The sequence below is a fragment of the Pelodiscus sinensis genome, chromosome 5, assembly GCF_052426305.1.
Source record: "Pelodiscus sinensis isolate ZL-2025 chromosome 5, ASM5242630v1, whole genome shotgun sequence".
Taxonomy (NCBI): Eukaryota; Metazoa; Chordata; order Testudines; family Trionychidae; genus Pelodiscus; species Pelodiscus sinensis.
The window spans coordinates 110,340,678-110,362,232 of NC_143056.1; the positions used below are offsets into that span (position 1 = coordinate 110,340,678).

General features: G+C 42.9%; 1 protein-coding gene across 1 annotated transcript in view; it reads right to left on the reverse strand.

Moving 5' to 3' along the window:
* Positions 1-21,555, reverse strand: part of CYP2R1 (cytochrome P450 family 2 subfamily R member 1) — a 45,084-nt gene that overhangs the window by 21,157 nt on the left and 2,372 nt on the right. The window contains exon 2 of the mRNA XM_006126301.5: positions 3,488-3,629. Coding sequence (XP_006126363.3) covers positions 3,488-3,629 — 142 coding nt within the window. The remainder of the gene's footprint in view (positions 1-3,487; positions 3,630-21,555) is intronic.

A 21,555-nucleotide genomic window follows, 5' to 3' on the forward strand; every position in this document is an offset into this window, starting at 1 on the left:
GTAACAAACTGGTGTGTTCTGTTTCCTTAAAGAAGCAAATGAACTATATTACTAAATTGTCTGTGATTTTGGGAAGTTTCATAACTGGGAGGATGTTGGGATCACTCTGCAAGTAGTAACCCAGACTGGTGAAAACCAAAATGGGGCTGTAAACAGGATATGGTCAGAACTGCTGAACCAGGATTGTACAGCACAGACACTCAGCATGTGACTTTCATGATAGTAGGTTGATTGTAAAAAAGGATGGGGGAAAAGAAGCTGTTAAAAAAAAACAAAAAAAAAAAAACAGTTTGCCCTTTTATCAGGAGAGCAGGCATTGCCATTTTGAACTCTGTTCTCCGTGGCACATCTCTGTGCCTCAGAACACACTTTAAGAAATATTGATATGGATGGTTTCATGGGCACAGCCCACTTCTTCAGATGAGCTTGAGTGGTGAAAAAGGGAGGTGGGAAGAACAGACTTTACCACAGACTGAGAGGGGGGAAGTACCTATCAATTTTAGTGCCAGTGCTAATGAGGCTAACTAACTGGGCTGGAAGTGTCCCATACTCAACTTTTGATGTCAATGAAATGTTAAATGTGAGGAAGGCTGGTTTTATAATGGGCCAGCCAGTTAATGTCTTTGTTCAGGCCAAGGGAAACAGTGTCAAATTTGTATTTGCAAGTAAAGGCCAATTTCACTTGCACTCTCTCTGTAATTGGTTTGTGAAATTCCTTTGTAGAAAAATGGCTATATTTAAATCCACGATTGAGTACCCAGGCAGGTTAAAATGTTCCCCTACAGGTTCATGTGTGTTACCTCACTTGGGTCCATTTATCCAATATACATGGCAGAGGGGCATTGCTGGCACTTGATGGCATATATCACATTAAAGAATGTGCAGTTGTACAACCTCTGATGTTGTGGCTTATGTGGTGTCAGTTGTATAGATGTGTGACAGAGTTAGCAATGGGATTTATTGCAGGGATAGGTTCCTGGGTGAGTGTATCTGAGGTGTGATGTATGGTTGCTGGAAAGAATTTGCTCCAGTTAGGGGGTTATCTGTAGGCAAGAATTGGCCTGTCTCCCAAGGCCTGTGAGAGGGATCCTTTTCCAGGATACATCATAGATTGTCAATGATGTGCTGGAGGGGTTTAAGCTGTGGGCTGTAGGCAATGACTAGTGGTGTTCTGTAATTTTCCTTAGAATCATAGAATCACAGAATACTAGAACTGGAAGGGACCTTGAGAGGTCATCGAGTCCAGTCTCCTGCCCTCACAGCAAGAGCAAGGACTGTCTAGATCATCCCTGATAGCAGGTTGGCTAGACATCTCTTAAAATCTCCAGTGATGGAGATTCCACAGCCTCCCTAGGTAATTTATTTTAGCCACCCTGATGGTTAGGAAGCTCCTTGTTGGGCTTGTCTTGAAGAAACAGTTCTTAGGTACTGGTCTGGCTCTGTCATTCTGTTTCTTTACTTCCTTAGGTGGGTATTTAAGTTTTAAGAATGCCTGATAAAGATCTTGTAGGTGTTTGTCTCTCTCTGTGGGATTGAATCAAATCCGGCTGCAAACAATTGATCATGCAATGTGTCCTTTAAGGAATTTTTAGTGTAAAGGTTAGTGGTGGATGAAGGCATGAATCTCCCCATACTGGTAGTCACATACCTCCTAGGACTCTATTGTCCTTGCAACTTTCCACTTAGTTCCTGACTGAAAAGGAAGAAAAGACTTCAGACTGCGGGCGTATCTACACTACACCACAGCTTGAAATGGTGTGTCTTATTTCAATTTTGTTTCGAAATAACCCACTATTCCAAAACATCCCTTATTCCCCGAGGATGTTGTAATAGCGAGCCCAAATAACAGTCTTTCTGTGAAGACACAGGATAGCTATTTTGGGATACTCCAGTATCCCGAAATAGTGTTACAGTGTACACATAGCCCTTGAAAGGAAGATATATGTATATCTTCACTGAAGCAGAATTAAAAGGTTAATTAATTTTTCTTTCTTTAAGATCTTACTTAGGCGAGATACTCATTCTGTAAGAGTGAGAAAGCTGAAGGATGTTTCAAATGGGTAAAGAGTAACAGTAACATTGCAGAGATGCACAAACTATACATATAATATCTAGCTTTTATATAGAACTTGTCATCAGTAGAACTCAAAGTGCTTTACGAAGGAGGTGAGTATTAATATTATATATTACTTATTATGTAAGCAAGAAGTGTCCTTTCTAATAGGATAGAAATAAGACATCCCAAAGCATCAGCCTGATATTCAAAAATGCAGCTAATGCAAATAAGAGATCCCAAAAGAATAAAATGCTAGTAACAGGACCAGAAGCATTTGGATTTTCCTGTTTGAGAAACAGAATGTGCAGGATAGAAAGAATGAAAAGAGATTCCACTATAGAATCCTAATCCAAGCTATAGTGCTTTGTAAAATTATAGAATGAGGGCCAAACTGTTTTGCATATGTTTACAATTAAAACATTGCTGATGCAGGCACTGCAGATCTGACTAATGGGTACTGTTAAAATATTTCTTTATAGTAGGGAATAGGGCATTCCCTTGAGGAGTGTAGAGTGGTGGGTTCAAGTCCTATCAACCGTTGGAGCAGTGGGACAGCCAGGAGCACAGTCAAGGCAAAGCCCTACCCTAGCCCTCCCACCATCTGCAAAAGCACCGGGCATGCACCCCCTCCCCTCCATCCAAAATAGGTCCCTGACTCCAAGTTCTCCATAATCTGTCATAGAATTGGATTACTCTTGGCCTTATAGTTTCAAGCTTGCTGGAAAATAGCAATGTGAAATATAATCAGGCACACATTTTAAAACACAGCTCTTAATGATAGCAATTAACTGGTGTGAAGGAAATAAAATGTTAGATAAACTCTTAAAAAAGTCTATCCCACTCCAGATTGAAACACTAAGACCTTTTGATGGTCAGTGTGTGAACATGGCCTACCATTCCTAACCCTGCATACTGATCTAGATTTATAAAGGCAGAACTCATCACCTTGGAGAAGACTCTCAAATGAGACTACTGCACCATTTTGTCCATGTAGAATTTGGAATAAAGAGGAACAGTCAATAAACCCCAAAGTTAATACAACTATGAGCTGAAGTTATTGCCACCAGGAAAATGAGAGACTTGAGATCACAGATACTGAGCTCTCACAAAAAAATCTCTTTCAGCCTCATAAAGATCACATCAACATCTCTCAACTTAGGACATTTCAAAAGTGCCAAGCTCCATATAAAACTGGTCTATCTTTAACTAATTCATAATGGGTCAAAACAGTTGCTAAATGCACCTGGATAAAGTTAATCTTTGAGGTAGATACAAACAAGTAAAGATAATTAAACAATTTTTGTGCAAGGCAAATAAAAGAATAAGGAACAGAGGAAGCAAAGAGCTTTAGAAAAGCATAACTTCCAAATCCTAGAGAGCCGACATCTTATAACAAAATATTATCTTCCCTTTCATGACAGCAAAACATACCTCCCATATTTGTCAGCTTTTTGAACAAAGGAAGAGGTGGTCTATCTGCAAAAACTTCACTTTGATGAACCAGGCATTCTTTTATGGCATCATAACCATTCAGTACAATAGCAGATATACCTCCAAGATCAAGACTGAAAATCTTTGAAAAGAACAAATGAAAAGAGGGCACTTGTAAAATTAAACTGCAAGGCATTTTCAAGAATAAGTAACGAAATAAATACTGAAAAAGTAGAACTAAGCATCACTACAATACATATTTCTTAAGCTGTTTCCAGATTGTAAGTACAAACATTGTTCAGGATAATCTTTTCTCCCCTGAATTTTAGCTTGTAAATTCTTTAAGGCTGGAATCAGTTCTCTGTATGTATTTTTTTGAAAAGTACTAACTATAATTGGACTGTAATTCAGTCTGACACTTATAAATACTCTTGAAATATAAACATTAGAAGTTAATAGAAAGATATTGAATTGATAGTCCTATGAAGTCCTCTGATAGTCTCTAATTTGCAGGAACCATCTCTACAAGTGAGAAGAGACTTCATCGCAATGCCTATGTAACCCGCGCATGCCTCCCCCGGGGCTGACTCACCCCTCCTGTGCGGTGCAGGTAGCTAATGCTCCCTCCCGCAGTACACCCGGCAGAGCAGCTAGCGCACTTCCAGAATCGCCGGAAGTGGTGCTAAGCTGTGGGACTTCTGTCCATCCCCAGGAAGCCAACACTACCTCCATTTTCACTTGAGGTAAGTAGTGGGGCTTCTCAAGGGTGGGAGGGAAATGGGGGCGGGCCAGACAGAACGCCTCGCAATTGACCAGTCGATCGCAATCGACCTGTTGGTGACCACAGCTTTAGATCTCTTGGATGTATAACATCTGGGCCCAGTGACTTACTGATTTTTAAGTTATCAGTTCATTCAAGCACTGTATCTGTTGACATCTCAATCTCTATTAGCACCCCATATGAGGAAAAGAAAAGGAAAAAGAAAAATTAATTAATTAAAGGTTATGTCTCCCTGGTCCGACTCTGTCTCAGACAAAGGAGTTTTCCAGACCATAGGAGTTTTAGGTGGGGGGTACCAGGCTCCCGGCTAGACTCCTCTCCCCAGTCTACTAGTTCTGCAAGCTGCGGCACTTTGCCAGAGCTCCCAGCTCCACAAGTTGTGGCAAGCCTGCTGGAGTTCCCAGTGGCCCCACTGGAACTTCCGGTAGCCCCACTGGCCTCACGGCAGCCCAGCCAGAGCTCCTAGGTGGCCCTACAGCTGCAGGTTCCATTGCTCCATTAGATTCAGCCCCTGTCGCCAGCTTCCCTGTCCCACTGACTACAGGCTCTGGTGCCCCATTGGCTATCTCTATTCTGAGCTTCTGGCAACCTCTGCTGCTGGGGCTCTCTAGTCCTGCAACATCAGTGGTCCTTCCGTACTACGGATTTTGCCAGACCAGAGTGTCCCAGACCACAGAGGTTAAACCTGTATTCATTTAGATTTTTAAAATGCAAGACGACGATCAACATTTGCCAAGTGAGAAAATACAAGATTGTAAAAGGTGAAAATATGCGCTCTTTATTCCCCAGACATAAAATGCTAATGAGTACACAAATTATAATTACTTTATATACTAGAAACTTCTGATTTGATTTAAATCAAGATTTAATTCATGATTTAACTCACTAGTCAGGAAGACTCAATGTAATCAAGGTTTTCTACATAAAAGTGCATTCTTGTAAGTTGTTATAACCTTAATACATTTTCTTCACAACTCAGAGATAGATGTAGGTTTCATTTTTAGAAGGTCCACATTATACATTTTTAAACTGTGAGGGTATGTCTACCCTTGCACCCTCTTTCATGAGAGGGATGCAAATGAAGACATTCAAAAATGCAAATAAAGCCGGGATTTAAGTATCCCATGCTTCATTTGCATAATCACGTTCAGGCGCTATTTCAAAATAACAGATGCTGTTAAAATGCAGTTATTTTGAATGAAAACCCTTCTCTCGAAATAACCCTTATTCCTCTTACAATGAGGTTTAACAGTTATTTCGGAAGAAGGGTGTTCTCCCTAAATAACTGCATCTACACCGCGTTTTGTATTTCGAAATAGTGCTATTTCGAAATAGCGTCATAACATGATTATGCAAATGAAGCGTGGGATATGTAATTCCCGGCTTCATTTGCAATTTTGAATATCTTCATTTGCATCCCTCTATTGAAAGAGGGTGCAAGTGTAGACATACCCTGATTTATTTTGAAAACTTTTCAGATTAGTTTTACAGTTATATCAGAAAATGAATGAGTGTTTGGTTAATTCATTTACCAAAAGTAATTTATTAAGTCATTAGTTAGTGAACTATATTCAATTCATCTAGAGGATTTTCTTGCCATGCTGTATTAGGAAGAGAACATCACCAGGCAGACATCTGAATTGTTTTATTTAACTAAAACAACAACGTTATGCATTCTGGATTTTTTTCTTCAAAAGCAAACATATGATATTTTAACAAATAAGCATATACATTTTTTAATTTAGTTAAAACATTCAAGTTTTTAAAAAAAATCAAGTTTGCTTTTGTTAATTTTTTTTAAACTAAAACGGTTAAATGAAATATTTAAAATTAAATAGATTGTCAGCCAGGTCAACATGAGAAATTTAAAAGATTGGTTTCTGAAGCAAACTCAGTCATCTTCAGCTTCCTATTGGTTCATAATCTAGAAAAGAAAAACTTTCCTGCTTTTTCAGGCCCCAAATAATTTCTCAATTTGGAATGAATTAGTCCAAAGGAAGAAAATATTCTTTCTACACTAGCAGAAGAAGCTACTGCTGTTAAAAGTGAGATCATCACTTCAAGCGTCTCTGAATCTAAGTGCTTACGTGACTTCCACCAGTTCACTGGTGTGACTTTCTTTAAAACAACATCAGCAAACTAATATATATATATATATAAATTTTTTAACGGTTCACCCTTAGTTCTCAAGTTTATTATACAGCCGGTCCCTGAGTTGTGAACGGCCGACTTAAGACTGTTCGCAGTTACAACCGAAGCTGTCGTAAATGGTGGACCCCGAGTTACGAACACGATCCGTGCTTACAAACAGCACAGTCGCGTGTAACTCTATGGGGTCCGACTTACGAACAAACCGAGTTACGATCAATTGCTTGGTAGGTAACCGGTTCGTAAGTCGGAGAGAGGCTGTAGTTGGTATTATGGTGGGATGATTGCTGGATGTCCGTTTCATTGCCAACTCCTCTTCTTTAGCAGTTAAGGTTTGATCTTGGTACCAAGTACTGAAAATATTTGCAAGAAAATGAGCTGGAGATAGTGCTTGTCCCATTTGTTTGTTTAATGCTCATTATTTAACTCTGTCATTGCATATTTCTCTTTTTAAGATTTCACTCAGTTCCTTCCAAATTTCAACAGTATCAGCAATAAAACAGCTATTTCGCTGCATTTTGTTCAAGGCTATAGAAATAGGTTTCAGGGTAACTCAACATGTGTTCAACATTTCTCTTAAGCCCAGTGTTGAGAACTTTGCCGGTAATAGTGCCATCTATTTTTTTCATGATTTTGTTCACAAACTGTCATCAGATTAGGTCAGTTCTTGATATAGTGCTTAAAAGAGTCCACTACTGAGTTTCATTGCATGTCCTATGGGAGAGTTAGCTTAGTTCCCACTTTTTTCAGAGCAGCTGCTGCAAAGTATTTTGCCATTTCAAAAACATTAGCCTCTATTTCTGGAACTCTGAAGTCTTTGGCTAGGAAGTGCATTGTAACCATGTTACTAGCTTGGATCTCTTTTAAATTTCTTCTCATCGTGGATGCATTTACAGCATTGTGATAAAGTTGCTTACTAGACTTTTGATTTTTTTTCCCCCTACCGTTTACTTTTACTGCCACTTCTTGTGAGTATTCACCTGGGTGCGCATTTCCTAATGTATTAACTGTTTCTGTAAGAAAGACATTTCCTTCTTCTATCATTGCACATGCACAGTATCATTGTGGACATTGCTCCACCCATAAAGACTCAGATTAACAATTTTTTCCCTTTGGACTTTTTGCACACTGTTCAATTTCTCTTTTATACACTCTATCCAGCAATTTGTTGGATTGACTGTATCCTGGTCTTAATGACTGAACCATGTTAATGAATGTGGGTTCTCAATCAAATGGAAAGGAGAGTTCTGTTGCATAAACAAACCAGGCAATTTTCCCACCAATTACCCCTTTTTGTAATCTGCTGGTTCATATCACAAACTTATCTGATTGCTTCTGGATGGAGGTTTTTTTTCTTTTTGCTACAGGTGATATAATGTGGCTATGTGACATACTTTACATGATGTGAATGAATGAAACACTATCACTGACAGATAAGTCTAAAACTACAGAAAATGATGGTGATCTTGAAGGTGGACAGTCTTCAGAATCGTGTATGATGAGGCTGGAGTCTCCTAAGCAAAATAAGTCAATTAAGTTATTTCATTATTACCATTTGGCTCATTTAGTATTAGTCATTGTATTCAATGACATTCAGTACTGCTTTAAAGATGAAATTTTAAAAGGATGACCTGCCTATTTGAGCTATTTATTTTTTGTCACAATTGCACCAAAAATGATAGTATCATAGAGTAACAACTATGTTTTTTTGCTCAAACATGAGAATTCAAGAATAGCCAAGAAAGAAAACAGGTAGTCCTTATGAAAGAAGTATGACATTAAAAAGTTACAACCTGAAGATCCTGCATGTTCAGACACGTTCCTTTCATAGTCTTCAACGCAGCTTCCTCTTGAGAAGGAACACTTCTTATAATGTTGTTTCATTCCGTCAACTAGGCCTTGCATTTCTTTGTTGCACAGTTTGCATTTTGCACGCATGTCTGGTTTACTCACAGGTAGAGGAACTTCATTAAAGTTCCAATATTGGGTCTCTTTTACAACCTGCTGCCATTACAGGTTTTTCCTTTCTAGTGAGAGAATGATATAGTAGATCTCAAATCAATGAAAGCTACACTCAGACCTCAAGACTTCTCAAATATGCTGCTCAAACAGTTTCACTATTGTTTCTATTGCCTGTTCCTCTCTTCTCACATTTATCTCCAGACTTCTTCTCCTCATCCAGATTCCACCTCAACAATCTTCTGTTCATTGAACTTTTTGAAACTTTGCACTTTTAGAGAGAGGTAAGGGCTTGATTCTGTGTATAGAAATTTGCAGAGGAATAATAGGGTTGAGATCTATCATCTATCTATCTACATTTTTCTGTTAACATGCATGTTATCTCTGGGGACACAAATCCACAGTTTGAGAGCTACAAAGCTAAGCATCACTGATGGTGTCTTCTAGACTGAGCACTGAGTCCCATTGGGTAGATAAAAAGATTAACCTAAATAATCTATATAAAAGCCTCTGGAACCCCATAAAATTGGGTTTCTAATCCATGAACTACTGGAACTCATTTACAAAACGTTTCTTAAATATTACATGAATATATGTCTCATACTATAGAATTAGAATTTATAATCCCTATGTATCTTAATTAAAACTATCTTTAGATATTTTCCTCAAAAAGCATTTAATCAAAAAATCCACTTTATTTTTATATCATTTATATTTATCCACCCTGTATCTCCTAGATCAGTGCTTCTTAAACTGCGTTCCATGGCATACCAGTGTGCCATGAGGCAGTCGGAGGTGTGCCACAGAGAACGGAGTTCAAAATGGCTGCCTTTACAGGGGCAAGTGATTTTTTGTTGTTGTTTAATAACTCCCCCCTCCTTTTTTTGACAATTTTCCCCAGCCCTCGTGTCTCTCTCCCTCTTTTTTTTTTAATCTATAAAAAATCCTTAGTGTTCCTCATTTAAAAAAATTGTTTCGTGTTCCTTGGTCTTAAAAAGTTTAAGAAACACTGTCCTAGATCAATAAATCATACGACAAATCAAAGTTTCTAATCATCTTTAATATCAAAAACTGGTCTAGAGAAATAATTACTCCAGGAATGAATCTGAGAATTACATGTGCTCAGTACTTTTGTGAAAGTGAAGCTCAAATAAATTTGTCTACTAAATATATCTTTGCACACTTTCCAGTTCCTGAAGAATGTCAGAGCCAATACTGTGATCTGCCAATACTGACTTCTGAAACTCAATCTTACTATTTAAGCAAGAGTTTCCACTTTCAGGGCACTATTGGCTAACATGTCAATAGAGCATGTAAAATTAAAAAGACTTTTTTGTTACTAGCATTTAAGCATTTTTAAAATAACAAATACTGAGAAAATTAAATAAAGCTATCATGTCATTAACTTGTTAAGCAACAGACTATCTGCTTAAGTATAATGTATTGTTAAGATACTATAAATCTGAGGGTCCAGTAAGCACTGTTGTGGAGGAAAAAGCAACAATCAAATGAAAGATTGTTTTGGAATAAAATGGCCTTCAGTGAAACTGACAATATATTCAGCTGCTGCTATTTATAATAATGTGCTTCTCTTAAATAAGAATATACGCTGCTGTGGCCCTGTGACTTGTGCATATAAAAAGGGGCACCATCTCCTCCTTTCTCTCCACTACTGAATCTAGGGATCACTAAATGGGAAGCTGATGGAGTGAGCAGGCCAACAGACAGGTCATCCCAAGGCTATATTAACATTCTGCACAGGCTACCAAGGGGATCCCTCTTTAAAGAATGTCCCCAGACCACATTTGTAGCCATGCATGCTCATTATCTCATGTTCCAATTACAGCAGCATCTTTCTCTCTGGCCTGGGCAAATGCCCTGCTTATATCCATTCAGAGTGCTGGTGCAAAGATCATTTTCCTAGCCTGTCACTTTGGCCAAGTCCCCCATCCTTTGAATCTTTGCACCAACACTCAGAATGGTTTCCCCTTCACTTTTGTATCAAACAGAAACCACTTACAGGCAGTCCCCGAGTTACGCGGATCCGACTTACGTCGGATCCGCAGTTACGAACGGGGTTCCTCTCCCTGGTCTCCAGCAGACCAGGGAGAGGAAGCAAAGCGGCAGAACACGTGGGCAGCGGACAGGGCTGTCCGCTGCCCACGCGCTCCAAGGCTTGGCTCTGCTTTGCCCCCCGTCCCCCCGTCTCCCTGGTCTGCAGACCAGGGGGGGGGGGGGCAAAGCAGAGCCAAGCAGAGCCAAGCCGCGGAGCGCCCGGCCAGCTGACAGCCCAGACGCGTCTGGGCTGTCAGCTGGCCGGGCGCTCCGGGGCTTGGCTCTGCTTTGCCCCCCCCCATCCCCCTGGTCTGCAGACCAGGAGGGGGGGGGGAGCAAAGCAGAGCCAAGCCCCGGAGCGCCCGGCCAGCTGACAGCCACGGCGCATCTGGGCTGTCCCGCTGCCCCCGTGCTCCGTGGCTTTGCTCCAGACACCTGTGGTACAGCAGCTGGGGCGCTGCCAGTTGGTCCCGTAGCGCCGCTCTGGGCGCTACTGGACCAACCGGGCAGCACCCCAGCTGTTCTGCCCCAGGCTCCTGATTCAGCCACTGCTGGTCAGATTCAGCAGCGGCTGAATCAGGACGGCTGGGGCAGAGCAGCTTGGGTGCTGCTGGGTTGGTCCAGTAGCGCTGAGGAGCGGCGGCGCTACTGGACCAACCCAGCAGCACCCCAGCTGCTCTGCCCCAGGCATCCCCAAGTCAGCCGCTGCTGAAACTGACCAGTGGCTGACTACAGGAAGCCTCTGCCCCGGGCTTCCTAGAATCAGCCGCTGATCAGTTTCAGCAGCAGCTGACTTGGGGATGCCTGCGGTTCTTAAGTTGAATCTGTATGTAAGTCAGAACTGGCGTCCAGATTCAGCCGCTGTTGAAACTGATCAGTTTCAGCAGCGGCTGAATCTGGACGCCAGTTCCGACTTACATACAGATTCAACTTAAGAACAAACCTACAGTCCCTATCTTGTACGTAACCCGGGGACTGCCTGTATTTACTTTTAAGGAAGTCCTTCACAATCAATTCCTACCATAGAATCACAGAAGTGTAAGACTGGAAAGGACTTCAATAGGTCATCTAGTCCAGTTCCTGGGACTCCAGGTGGGACTAAGGATTAACTAGACCATTCCTGACATGTGTTTGTCTAACAGGTCTTAACAACATCCAATGATGGAGATTCCAAAACCTTCCTAAGCAACTTGTTCCAGTTTGCTTACCTATCCTGACAGTTACAAACTTTTTGCCTAATATCCAACCCGTAGTAAACCTCCCTTGCTGCAATTTAAGCCCTTTTGCTTCTTGTCCTATCCTCAAAAGTTAGCAAGAACAATTTTTCACTCTCCTCCTTGTAAAAACCTTTTAGGTACTTCAAAACCATGATCATGTCCCTCCACTCTCCAAACTAAACAAACCCATTTTTTTCAGTATTTCCTCTTAGGTCATGTTTACTAGACCTTTAACCATTTTTGTTGCTCTCCTTTAGAGGTACTCCAGTTTGTCCAACTCTTACCTGAATGTGGCACCAAGAACTGGACACAGTACTCTAGCTAAGGCCTTATCAGTATGGAGTGGAGTTGTCTTGCTTAACACTCCTGCTAATACAACCCAGAATGATGCTATTTTTTGTTTGTTTTTTGAACAGTGTTACACAGCTGACTCGGCAGAGGAGAAGCCTTGTACTCCCAAGGCTGGGAGGTCTGCTGCCACCACTGCGAGAAGGAAACATAGGGTAGTGGTGGTCGGAGACTCTATTCCCAAGGGGATGGAGGCACCCATCCGTCGCCCTGACATGTCATCTCAGGAGGTATGCTGCCTGCCAAGTGCCCATATCTGAGACATTATGGAGGCACTGTCAAGGATTATCCGGCCCTCTGACTACTACCCCATGCTACTCATCCATGTGGACACTAATGATACTGCAACAAGTGACACTGAGCAGATCAAGAGTGACTACAGGGCTCTGGGAGTACGGGTGAGGGAGTTTGGTGCACAAGTGGTATTCTCTTCAGTCCTTCCTGTCAAAGGAAGGGGCCAAGGAAGAGACAGGTGCATCCTGGAGGTGAATAGCTGACTGTGAAGATGTTGCCACCAGGAGAGCTCTGGCTTCCTCGATCATGGCAAGGACTTCTAAGCAGGGGTGGGGTTTACCTTTTGAGGAAGGGAAAGACTGTATTTGGATGCAGACTGGCTAACCCAGTGAGGAGGGCTTTAAGGTGACCAAAGCCCATGGGTAAGTGAAGAACATGGAGACCTGGAAGATGGGTCCAAAATGGGAGGGAGCGTGGGCTGTAATAGCAGAGAAAAAGGCGGGACAAGACAGAACTGCGAAGCAAGATCAAATCAGTATCTTAGATGCCTATATACAAATGCAAGAAGTATGGGTAATAAGCAGGAAGAAATTGAAATGTTAATAAACAAACACAACTATGACATAGCTGGTATCACAGAGACTTGGTGGGATAATATATATAATTGGAATATTGGTATAGAAGGGTACAGTTTACTCAGGCAGGATAGGTGGGCTAAACAGGGAGGCAGGATAGGTGGGGTTAACAGGGAGGCGGTGTTGCCTTGGATATTCAAAATGTATATACTTGGACTGAGGTGGAGATGGACGTAGGAGACAGACGTATTGAGAGTCTCTGGGTTAGATTAAAAGGGGTAAAAAACAAGAGTGATGTCATGCTGGGGTCTACTACATACCACCTGCCCAGGTAAAAGAGGTGGATGAGGCTTTTTTTAAGCAACTAACAAAATCATCCAAAGCTCAGGATTTGGTGGTGATAGGGGACTTCAACTACCCAGACATATGTCGGGAAATTAACACAGCGGGGCATAGACTATCCAATAAGTTCTTGGACTGCATTGAAAACAATTTTTTTATTTCAGAAGGTTGAAAAAGCTACTGGGGGGAAGCTGTTCTAGATTTGACTTTAACAAATAGGGAGGAACTGGTTGAGAATTTGAAAGTGGAAGGCAGCTTGGGTGAAAGTGATCATGACCAAGGACAGGGTAGGCCCATTGCTCAGTGAGGAGGGAGAAACAGTAACAAGAAACTTGGAAATAGCTGAGGTGCTTAATGACTTCTTTGTTTCAGTCTTCACCAAGAAGTTTGATGATGAAGGAATGCCTAACATAGTGAATACTAGTGGAAATGGGGTAGGTTTAGAAGATAAAATTAAAAAAAAAGTTAAAAATCACTAAGAAAAGTTAGATGTCTGATAGCTAAAGGCTCAGATACCTCCTCTATTATCTTTGAAAAATCATGGAAGATGGGAGAGATTACAGAAAACTGGAAAAGGGAAAATTTAGTGCCCATCTATAAAAAGGGAAATAAGACCAACCCAGGAAACTACAGGCCAGTCAGTTTAACTTCTGTGCCAGAAAAGGCAGTGGAGCAAGTAATTAAGGAATTCATCTGCAAATACCTGGAAGATAATAAAGTGATAGGTAACAGCCAGCCTGGATTTGTAAAGAACAAACCATGTGAAACCAATCTGATAGCTTTCTTTGATAGGATGAGTCTTGTGGATAAGGGAGAAGCAGTGGATGTGGTATACCTAGACTTTAGTAAGGCATTTGATATGGTCTCGCATGATCTTCTTATCAATAAACTAGGCAAATTCAACTTATATGGGGCTACTATAAGGTGGATTCATAACTGGCTGGATAACCATTCTCAGAAGTTAACAACAGTTCATAGTCATGCTGGAAGGGCATAACAAGTGGGATTCCGCAGGAGTCTATTTTGGGACTGGTTCTGTTCAATATCTTCATCAACAATTTAGATGAGGGTGTAAAGAGTATGCTTATTAAGTTTGCAGGTGATACAATGCTGGGACGGGTGGCAAGTGCTTTGGAGGATAGGATCATAATTCAAAATGATCTGAACAAACTAGAGAAATGGTCTGAGGTAAATAGGTTGAAGTTTAATAAGGACAAATGCAGAGTACTCCACTTAGGAACAATCAGTTTCACACATACAGAATGAGAAGCGACTATCTAGGAAGGAGTACTGTAGAAAAGGATCATGGGGTCATAGTGGACCATAAGCTAAATATGAGCCAACAGTGTGGCGCTGTTGCAAAAAAACCAAACATACATGATTCTGGGATGCATGAACAGGAGTGTTGTAAGCAAGTCATTCTTCCACTCTACTCTGCGCTGATTAGGCCTCAATTAGAGTACTGTGTTCAGTTCTGGGCACCACATTCCAAAAAAGATGTGGAGAAATTGGAGAGGGTCCAGAGAAGAGCAACAAGAACGATTAAAGGTCTAGAGAACATGACCTAAGAAGGAAGATTGAAAGAATTGGGCTTGTTTAGTTTGGAAAGGATAAGACTGAGAGGAGGATATAGCAGTTTTCAGGTATCTAAAAGGATGTCACAAGGAGGGGGGAGAAAAATTATTCTCGTTGGCTTCTGAGGATAGGAGAAGCAGCAATGGGCTTAAACTGCAGCAAGGGATGTTTCGGTTAGACATTATGAAAATTTTCCTGTCAGGGTGGATAAACACTGGAATAAGTTGCCTAGGGAGGTTGTAGAATCTCCATCTCTGGAGATATTTAAGAGCAGGTTAGATAGATGTCTATCGGGGTGGTCTAGATGGTACTGGGTCCTGTCATGAGGACAGAGGACTGGACTCGATGACCTCTCAAGGTCCTTTCCCATTCTAGTATTCTGTGATTCTATGGCAGAGACTTATCCTCTCCAGTGTCCCCATGCCTGGTTCTTCCAGCCAGTCCAGATCTCAGTCCTGATCCCTTCCAGGGATAACAGAAGATCTCAACTCAAAAGACACACCTGGGCATTTAAGTCCATAATATAAACAGTAACTCTTCACAGAGATCCATGGCCAGTGCTATCAAGATTAGGCTACCTGGGTTACAGCAGGGAGTCTTCCTCCACTGTCCTGGCTTTACCTACGACTGACCCATAACAGAAGAAGCTATCCCTTTTCATCAGGGCCAATTAGACTTTCTATGTTCTGGTAGACCAACTCTCACTAGTTCTACTGCAGCTGCTGGTGAAAGATTTCTTTAGTCATCTCCTAGCAGTATGAACTCACAGCTCTTCCCTTCCAGCAGGGCCACCTTTTCATGGTAGGGTGTGCCAAGGCTTTGGGGACTCCAACAGGGAGCAAGGGTACACCTCATCCCACATGGATCCCTGGGTCTCCTCTCCTGTTCCTTCCTCTGAAAATAAATCTATATTTCCATGTTGTATTCCTTATTGATGGCATATTAAGAATGCACAGGACTGAAGCGCCAAATACTATCATGTGATGCATGAACTGGTGTCTTTCATTGCTTGCATCCACTTTGAGAGGCCATAGTCACCATACGTATTCCCTGAGCCTGGGTTCCCCTAGTAGCCCCTGGGGACGTGGCATTGAATGAGCAGAGCACAGCAGACTGCCTGGGTTGATTTGTTCTGGAAAGACTTGGTTAGATACTTTAGTAGGGGGAATCATGGAGCGGGCCAGAAGGCCAAATCACGAAAAGAAGCCTGTAGTTTCTGGAGCGAAAAGGATAAGAAGATGATGGGCAAGGCACCACCAGAGAAGAACACAATGCCAGGTGAGAGCTAATCCCCAGAGTGACCAGGGAGAAGTCACACTAGTGGTGAGTGTAACCCACGACACACTTCTTGGCAGTTGTATGCTAATACAACTTCCAGACCAACTTCTGATGCGTCTGTTTGAAGAATAAATGGTAGCCAGAAGTCTGGGTGCTGCAGCATAGTTGCTTCCATAAAATATCCTTTATGCTTTCAAAGACTGCCTTATGCTCCCTTGTCTATTGTATCACTTCTGTGAATGCCTTTGTAAGTCAAAGATGTTGCTAGTGTGGCAAAATGTGCAACAAATAAATGAGAATTTGTCAATTCTAGAAACCACTCACACTTGCTTCTTGGTCTTGGGGACCAGGGTTTTCTTCAAGAATTCTATCTTATTCAGAAGAGAATGGGTTTAGCCATTTCCCAAAAGCTATCCAAGATATTTAAGTTGTTACATGCCAAATTGTCATTTTGAGAGGGTTGCTGTAAGCCGGGCCTCTACCCATGGCCAGTATGGATATCACATAGATGAAATGTGACCACCAAAACACATGTTCCATGAGACACTAGAATAGGGGTGGGCTATAATTTTTGGCTGGGGGCCACTTCAAAAAGTTCTGAAGTGCCCCCGGGCCACCTGGAAGGGGCAGGGCCAGTATGCTTCTGGGCTACCTCACCTACAGACCATGATTGGTCTGGGGGTGGGGAGCCCCTTGACCCCCCTCCTTTCTACTAGGTACCCCCGCTGTAACTGTGTCACATGTGCTCACTTTGTCACATGTGTCACCTTGTGCTCACTTTTTGCCAAGATCTTCAAACCAGTACATGATGTGTCCTATGTAAAGTTGTGCTGCATCTTCTTGGGAATAATGGAGGTCTCCCTATCCTACACTTAGGTATTCTACTGCATGCGTCAAAACATTGTGCACAGTATTACATATAACTAAGGTCACAATACCCTATACTATAGTGTACAAATCATGTTTAGCAGTGGTTTCAGTACCTAGCCATAAGTCAGACTGTACCGTGTTTGGTGTTGGACTGGATGGCCCCCAGCATCCAGGCATGCTGCACAGTGTTTGAGGCCAGTATTAATACCAGAGATAAAAACTTACTGTGCTGTAAGTAGCAGTGGTATCTACATACCCCAAAGTTGATTATACTGTGAAGAGTACCCTCAACACTCTCTAGCCCATAGCTAGACATGCCACAATGTAAGGAGTGGGATTTGACAGACTGTCCTCCAAGAGGGGTGTCCTATAACATAAATAGAGGCACTTGTGACTCTCTCCAGGGGCCTTCTGTACTGTGAATAATGGTACTCTCAATAGCCTGAGGAGAAAAATCTTGTGATAAGTAGCAGTGCTCTTTACACAACTTTGATGTGCCATGAATGGGAGCATCTGTGTATTAACATAAGAAATGCCATACTGAGTCAGACCAATGGTCCATCTAGCTCAGGGGTCAGCTAGCTCTCAGACATGGCATGCCAAGATTTAACTTATTCACTTCTATTTATGGGTCTGTGTGCCACTGATACTTTTTAAAGTCAATAACAGTCCTTATAGCAGCTTCATTAATAAATAAATTAAGATGCAGATTGTACCGCTTAGTGTGATCCTTGGCCTTGCTTTGCCTTGCTGAGTTCTCCAATCTCAAACTTGTAGTTAGATACTTTAAGCAGCACATAAGTCTCTGAGTCATGGTTCGGCAACCTATGGCACACCAGAGCAGCTACCCGAGCAGCCACGGGTCCATCCCCATCTCCAATTCGCCCACCCATGGATTCAAACCCCTACCTCTCGGCAGCAACTCACCTGCGGCTTCAACCCCCACTCTGGAAGCAACGTGCCTGCCTATGTCTTCAACCCTCCCTCCCTGCAGCAATCCACCCACCCATAGCTTTAAGCCCCTGGCAGCAACCTGTCTGACCACGGCTTCAACACCCCGTCCCCTTGGCAGCAACCTGCCCGGCCGCAGTTTCAACACACCGTGGCAGCAACCAGCCCAGCCGCCATGTGTGCTAGGCCCAAAATGCCAACAGCAGCTGCCCCACAATGTGGCCTTGGCTGCCAGAGCGGCCACCCAATCAGCCACCTCCCAACATGGCTGCAGGCCCATCCTGGTCCCCAACGTGCCCGCCCACACCGTCAATATCCTCCAGCAGCAACCTACCCACCTGTGGCTTCAACACCCCCTTGTCACCAACCCACCCAGCTGCAGCTTCAACATGTTGTGTCAGCAGCCCATCTGTCCGATGTTCTAGGTCTGAAACATCGGTGGCAGCCACCCCACAATACAGCTTCAGCCCCAGCGGCAGCCAGCCCCCAACATGGTCCTGGCCACCAGAGTGACAGCCTGAGCACCCATTCACCAACTCAGCCCCAGCCCATCGCTGTCCCCACCAGCGAGAGCAGCCACAACACTCTCCTTCCATGAGTAGGACGGAGTGAGTGCTGCTGCAGAGGTGGGAAGGCTTAGATTAAAATTTTTTGTGCATTGCCATGACTAGCGCAGGCTCCCAGCTGCACAGGAGAGGAGGACGGGGCTGAGCTCCAGCACAGCATCCCAATGGTGTAACAGTGGCCAACGCAAGATGCTTCAGAGGGAAGGAACAAAACAGGCAATCATCAAGTGATCCATTTTCTGTCATCCACTCCTAGCTTCTGGCAATAAGAAGCTAGGGACACAAAGAGCATAAGGGTTGCATCCCTGACCATCCTGGCTAAGAGTCATTGATGGACTATCCTCCATGAACTTATCTAGTTCTTTTTGAATCCCTTTCTAATTTTGGCCTTCCCAACATCCAGTGGCAATGAATTCCACACGTTGACTGCACCAGGTGAAGAATGACTTTATTTTGTTTTAAACCTGCTATTAAATTCATTGGTTGACCTTCTTATTCATCTTTTCCACATCAGTCATAGTTTTATGGACCTTATTCATATCCCTACTAGTTGTCTCTTTCCCAAGCTGAAAATTCCCAGTCTTTAATCTCTTCTCATGCAAAAAGTTGTACTGTACCCTTAATAATTTGTGTTGCCCTTCTCTGTAACTTTTCTCATTCTTTCTTTCATGAGATGAAGTACTGCACACAGTATTCAATATATTATCATAACATGGATTTACATAGTGGTATTATGACTACTTTCTGTTTTACAACTGATCCTTTTCCAAATGGTTCCAAACATTGCTAGATTATTTGACTGCTGTTGCATATTGAGTGGATGTTTTCAAGAGTACTATCTACAATGACTCCCAGAGCTCCTTCTTGAATAGGAAACGTCATAGTTATATATCATCATTTTGAATCTACATTAGGGATGTTAAATTTTGATTAATCAGCTAATTGAGTAGTCAATGGAATTGTTATCGACTATTCAATTTGTCAATAAGGGTGGCTTGCTATCCCTCTGCCGCTCTCTCTTTGGATTGTACAGGAGCTGCTCATGGCTCTTTTATATTTCAAAGGCAGAGATGAAGTGGGTTTCCTCAGCCTCTCTCTGAAATGTACAGGAGCCACATTTCGGTGGAGGGGGGAGGGCTGGCATGGTTCCGCTCTGTGCCTCTTCCTTTGAAATGTACAAGAGTCATAGGCTCTGTTTCAATCCCTGCTCACTCCATTTCCCCTATGCCTGCCCCTCCCCACCCCCCGAGATGGTGCTGGGGCGAGGAACCAGCTTTTAAGCTGGCTAGCACCAGCTCATGCTCCCCCCTTGGTGTCTCTCTCTGATAGAGGTAGCAAGGTGGGGCAGAAGCAACTAGTCAAGTTCCTACTCGGCTACCTGAAATGCATTTGTTTAGGGGGTAGTCAGCTAGTTGCTTACAACCCTAATCTAAAATTGGGATTATGTTTTCCAATGGGCATGATTTTGCATTCATCGACATTTAATTTCAGTTGCCATTTTGTTGCTCAGTCATCTAGTTTTATGTGATTCCTTTGTAACTCTTCACAGTCTGCTTTGGACTTGACTTATCTTGAGTAATTTTGTATCCTCTGCAAACTTTGCCACTTTACAGTTCACCCCTTTTCCCAGGTAATTTCAGACTATTTTGCATAGTACTGGACCCAGGACAGATAACTGGGGGATACCACTCTTTACCTCCCTGAATTCTGAAAACAAACCAATTATTCCTACTCTGTTTTAGGTCTTTTAACTAGGAATGTCAATGTAAACAATTAAGTGGTTAACCGATGAGCCTGGGATCATCGGTTAACCTTCACGGTTACACGCCTCTGTATCAGAAACAGCTACATTGGGAGGCAGAGGGAGAAGGCAGGAGTCAATGCTCACGGGGAGCTGGCTTTTAAGCAGGATCCCCACGAGCACTGGCTCCCATGAAGCTGCCTGCATCCCACCCGTCTTGCTGCCTCTGAATCAGAGGTACCAGTTGTGGGGAGAAGGGGGTGGGGGAAGGCAGGAGCCAGTGCTGGTGCAGAGCCAGCTTTTAAAAGCCAGCTCCCTGCCAGCACTGGCTCCCATGGAGCCACCTCCAAGCAAACTTGTAACCACTCAAAATTTCAGCAGTTACACATGAAAAAAAAAAAAGCTTTTTAATATCCCTACTTTTATCCAGAAACTTGCCTCATCTCATGACCGCTTAATTTAAGAGCCTCTAGCTAGCGACCTGGTCAAAGGTCCAAGTACACTATTTCTGAAAATCCAAGTACACTATAGTCTCTGGATCAGTTTTGCCCACGTTTATTAACCCCTTCAGAAAATACTAATAGATTGGTGAGGGATGATTTCCATTTGCAAAAGCTGTGTTGATTCTTCCCCCAACAAATTGTGCATGGGCAATGGGTGAAAATAGGGCTGGGGGAAGCAAACCCCAAGCCCCTGCCCACACGGGAGCCAAGCTGCCTCCCCCCAGCACCATGGGGAGGCGGGGCAGTATGCAGAACCAGCCCCTCCCCAGCACCAGAGGGAGAAAGGCATGCAGCCCACAGCCCCAGAGCATGGGGAGGGCGGGCGGCGTGCAGTCCCAGCCTCTGCTGCCTGCAGCATTGGGAGGGCGGGCACTGGGGGCACCAACACTCCACCCCCAGTTTGCCTACAGTAGCTGTTCTTGGGGTGGAGAATGGGTGGAACCAGGCTGAGGGTTTGGGAAGGCATTGCCTTCACCTGTTTAGCATATCCACTGCCCATGAAATTGTGTTTTTCTATGTGTCTGACAATGATATTCTTCACTACAGTTTCAACCAATTTGCTTGGTATTAAAGTTAGGCTGGCTGGTCTATAATTGCCAGGATCATTTCTGGAGCCTTTTTTTAAAAATGGCAACACATTAGCTATTCTCCGGTCATTGGGTACATAAGTTGATTTAACCTATCATTATAGGTTACATACCACAGTTAGTTCTGCAATTTCATATTTGAGTTCCTTCAGAACTTTTGGGTGAGCTCGTCCTGGAGATGTAATGTTTAATCTATTGTGAATAATGGCATTTTCAACAGCCTGTGTTCTGCACTGTGGATACTCATGGTCTCACCACTAGAGGAGAGTTCTGATCCAGGAATAGTGCTGTTCTTGGCATATCTTGAGAGCAGGGTGTCATTCTGCAGCCTGAATAGA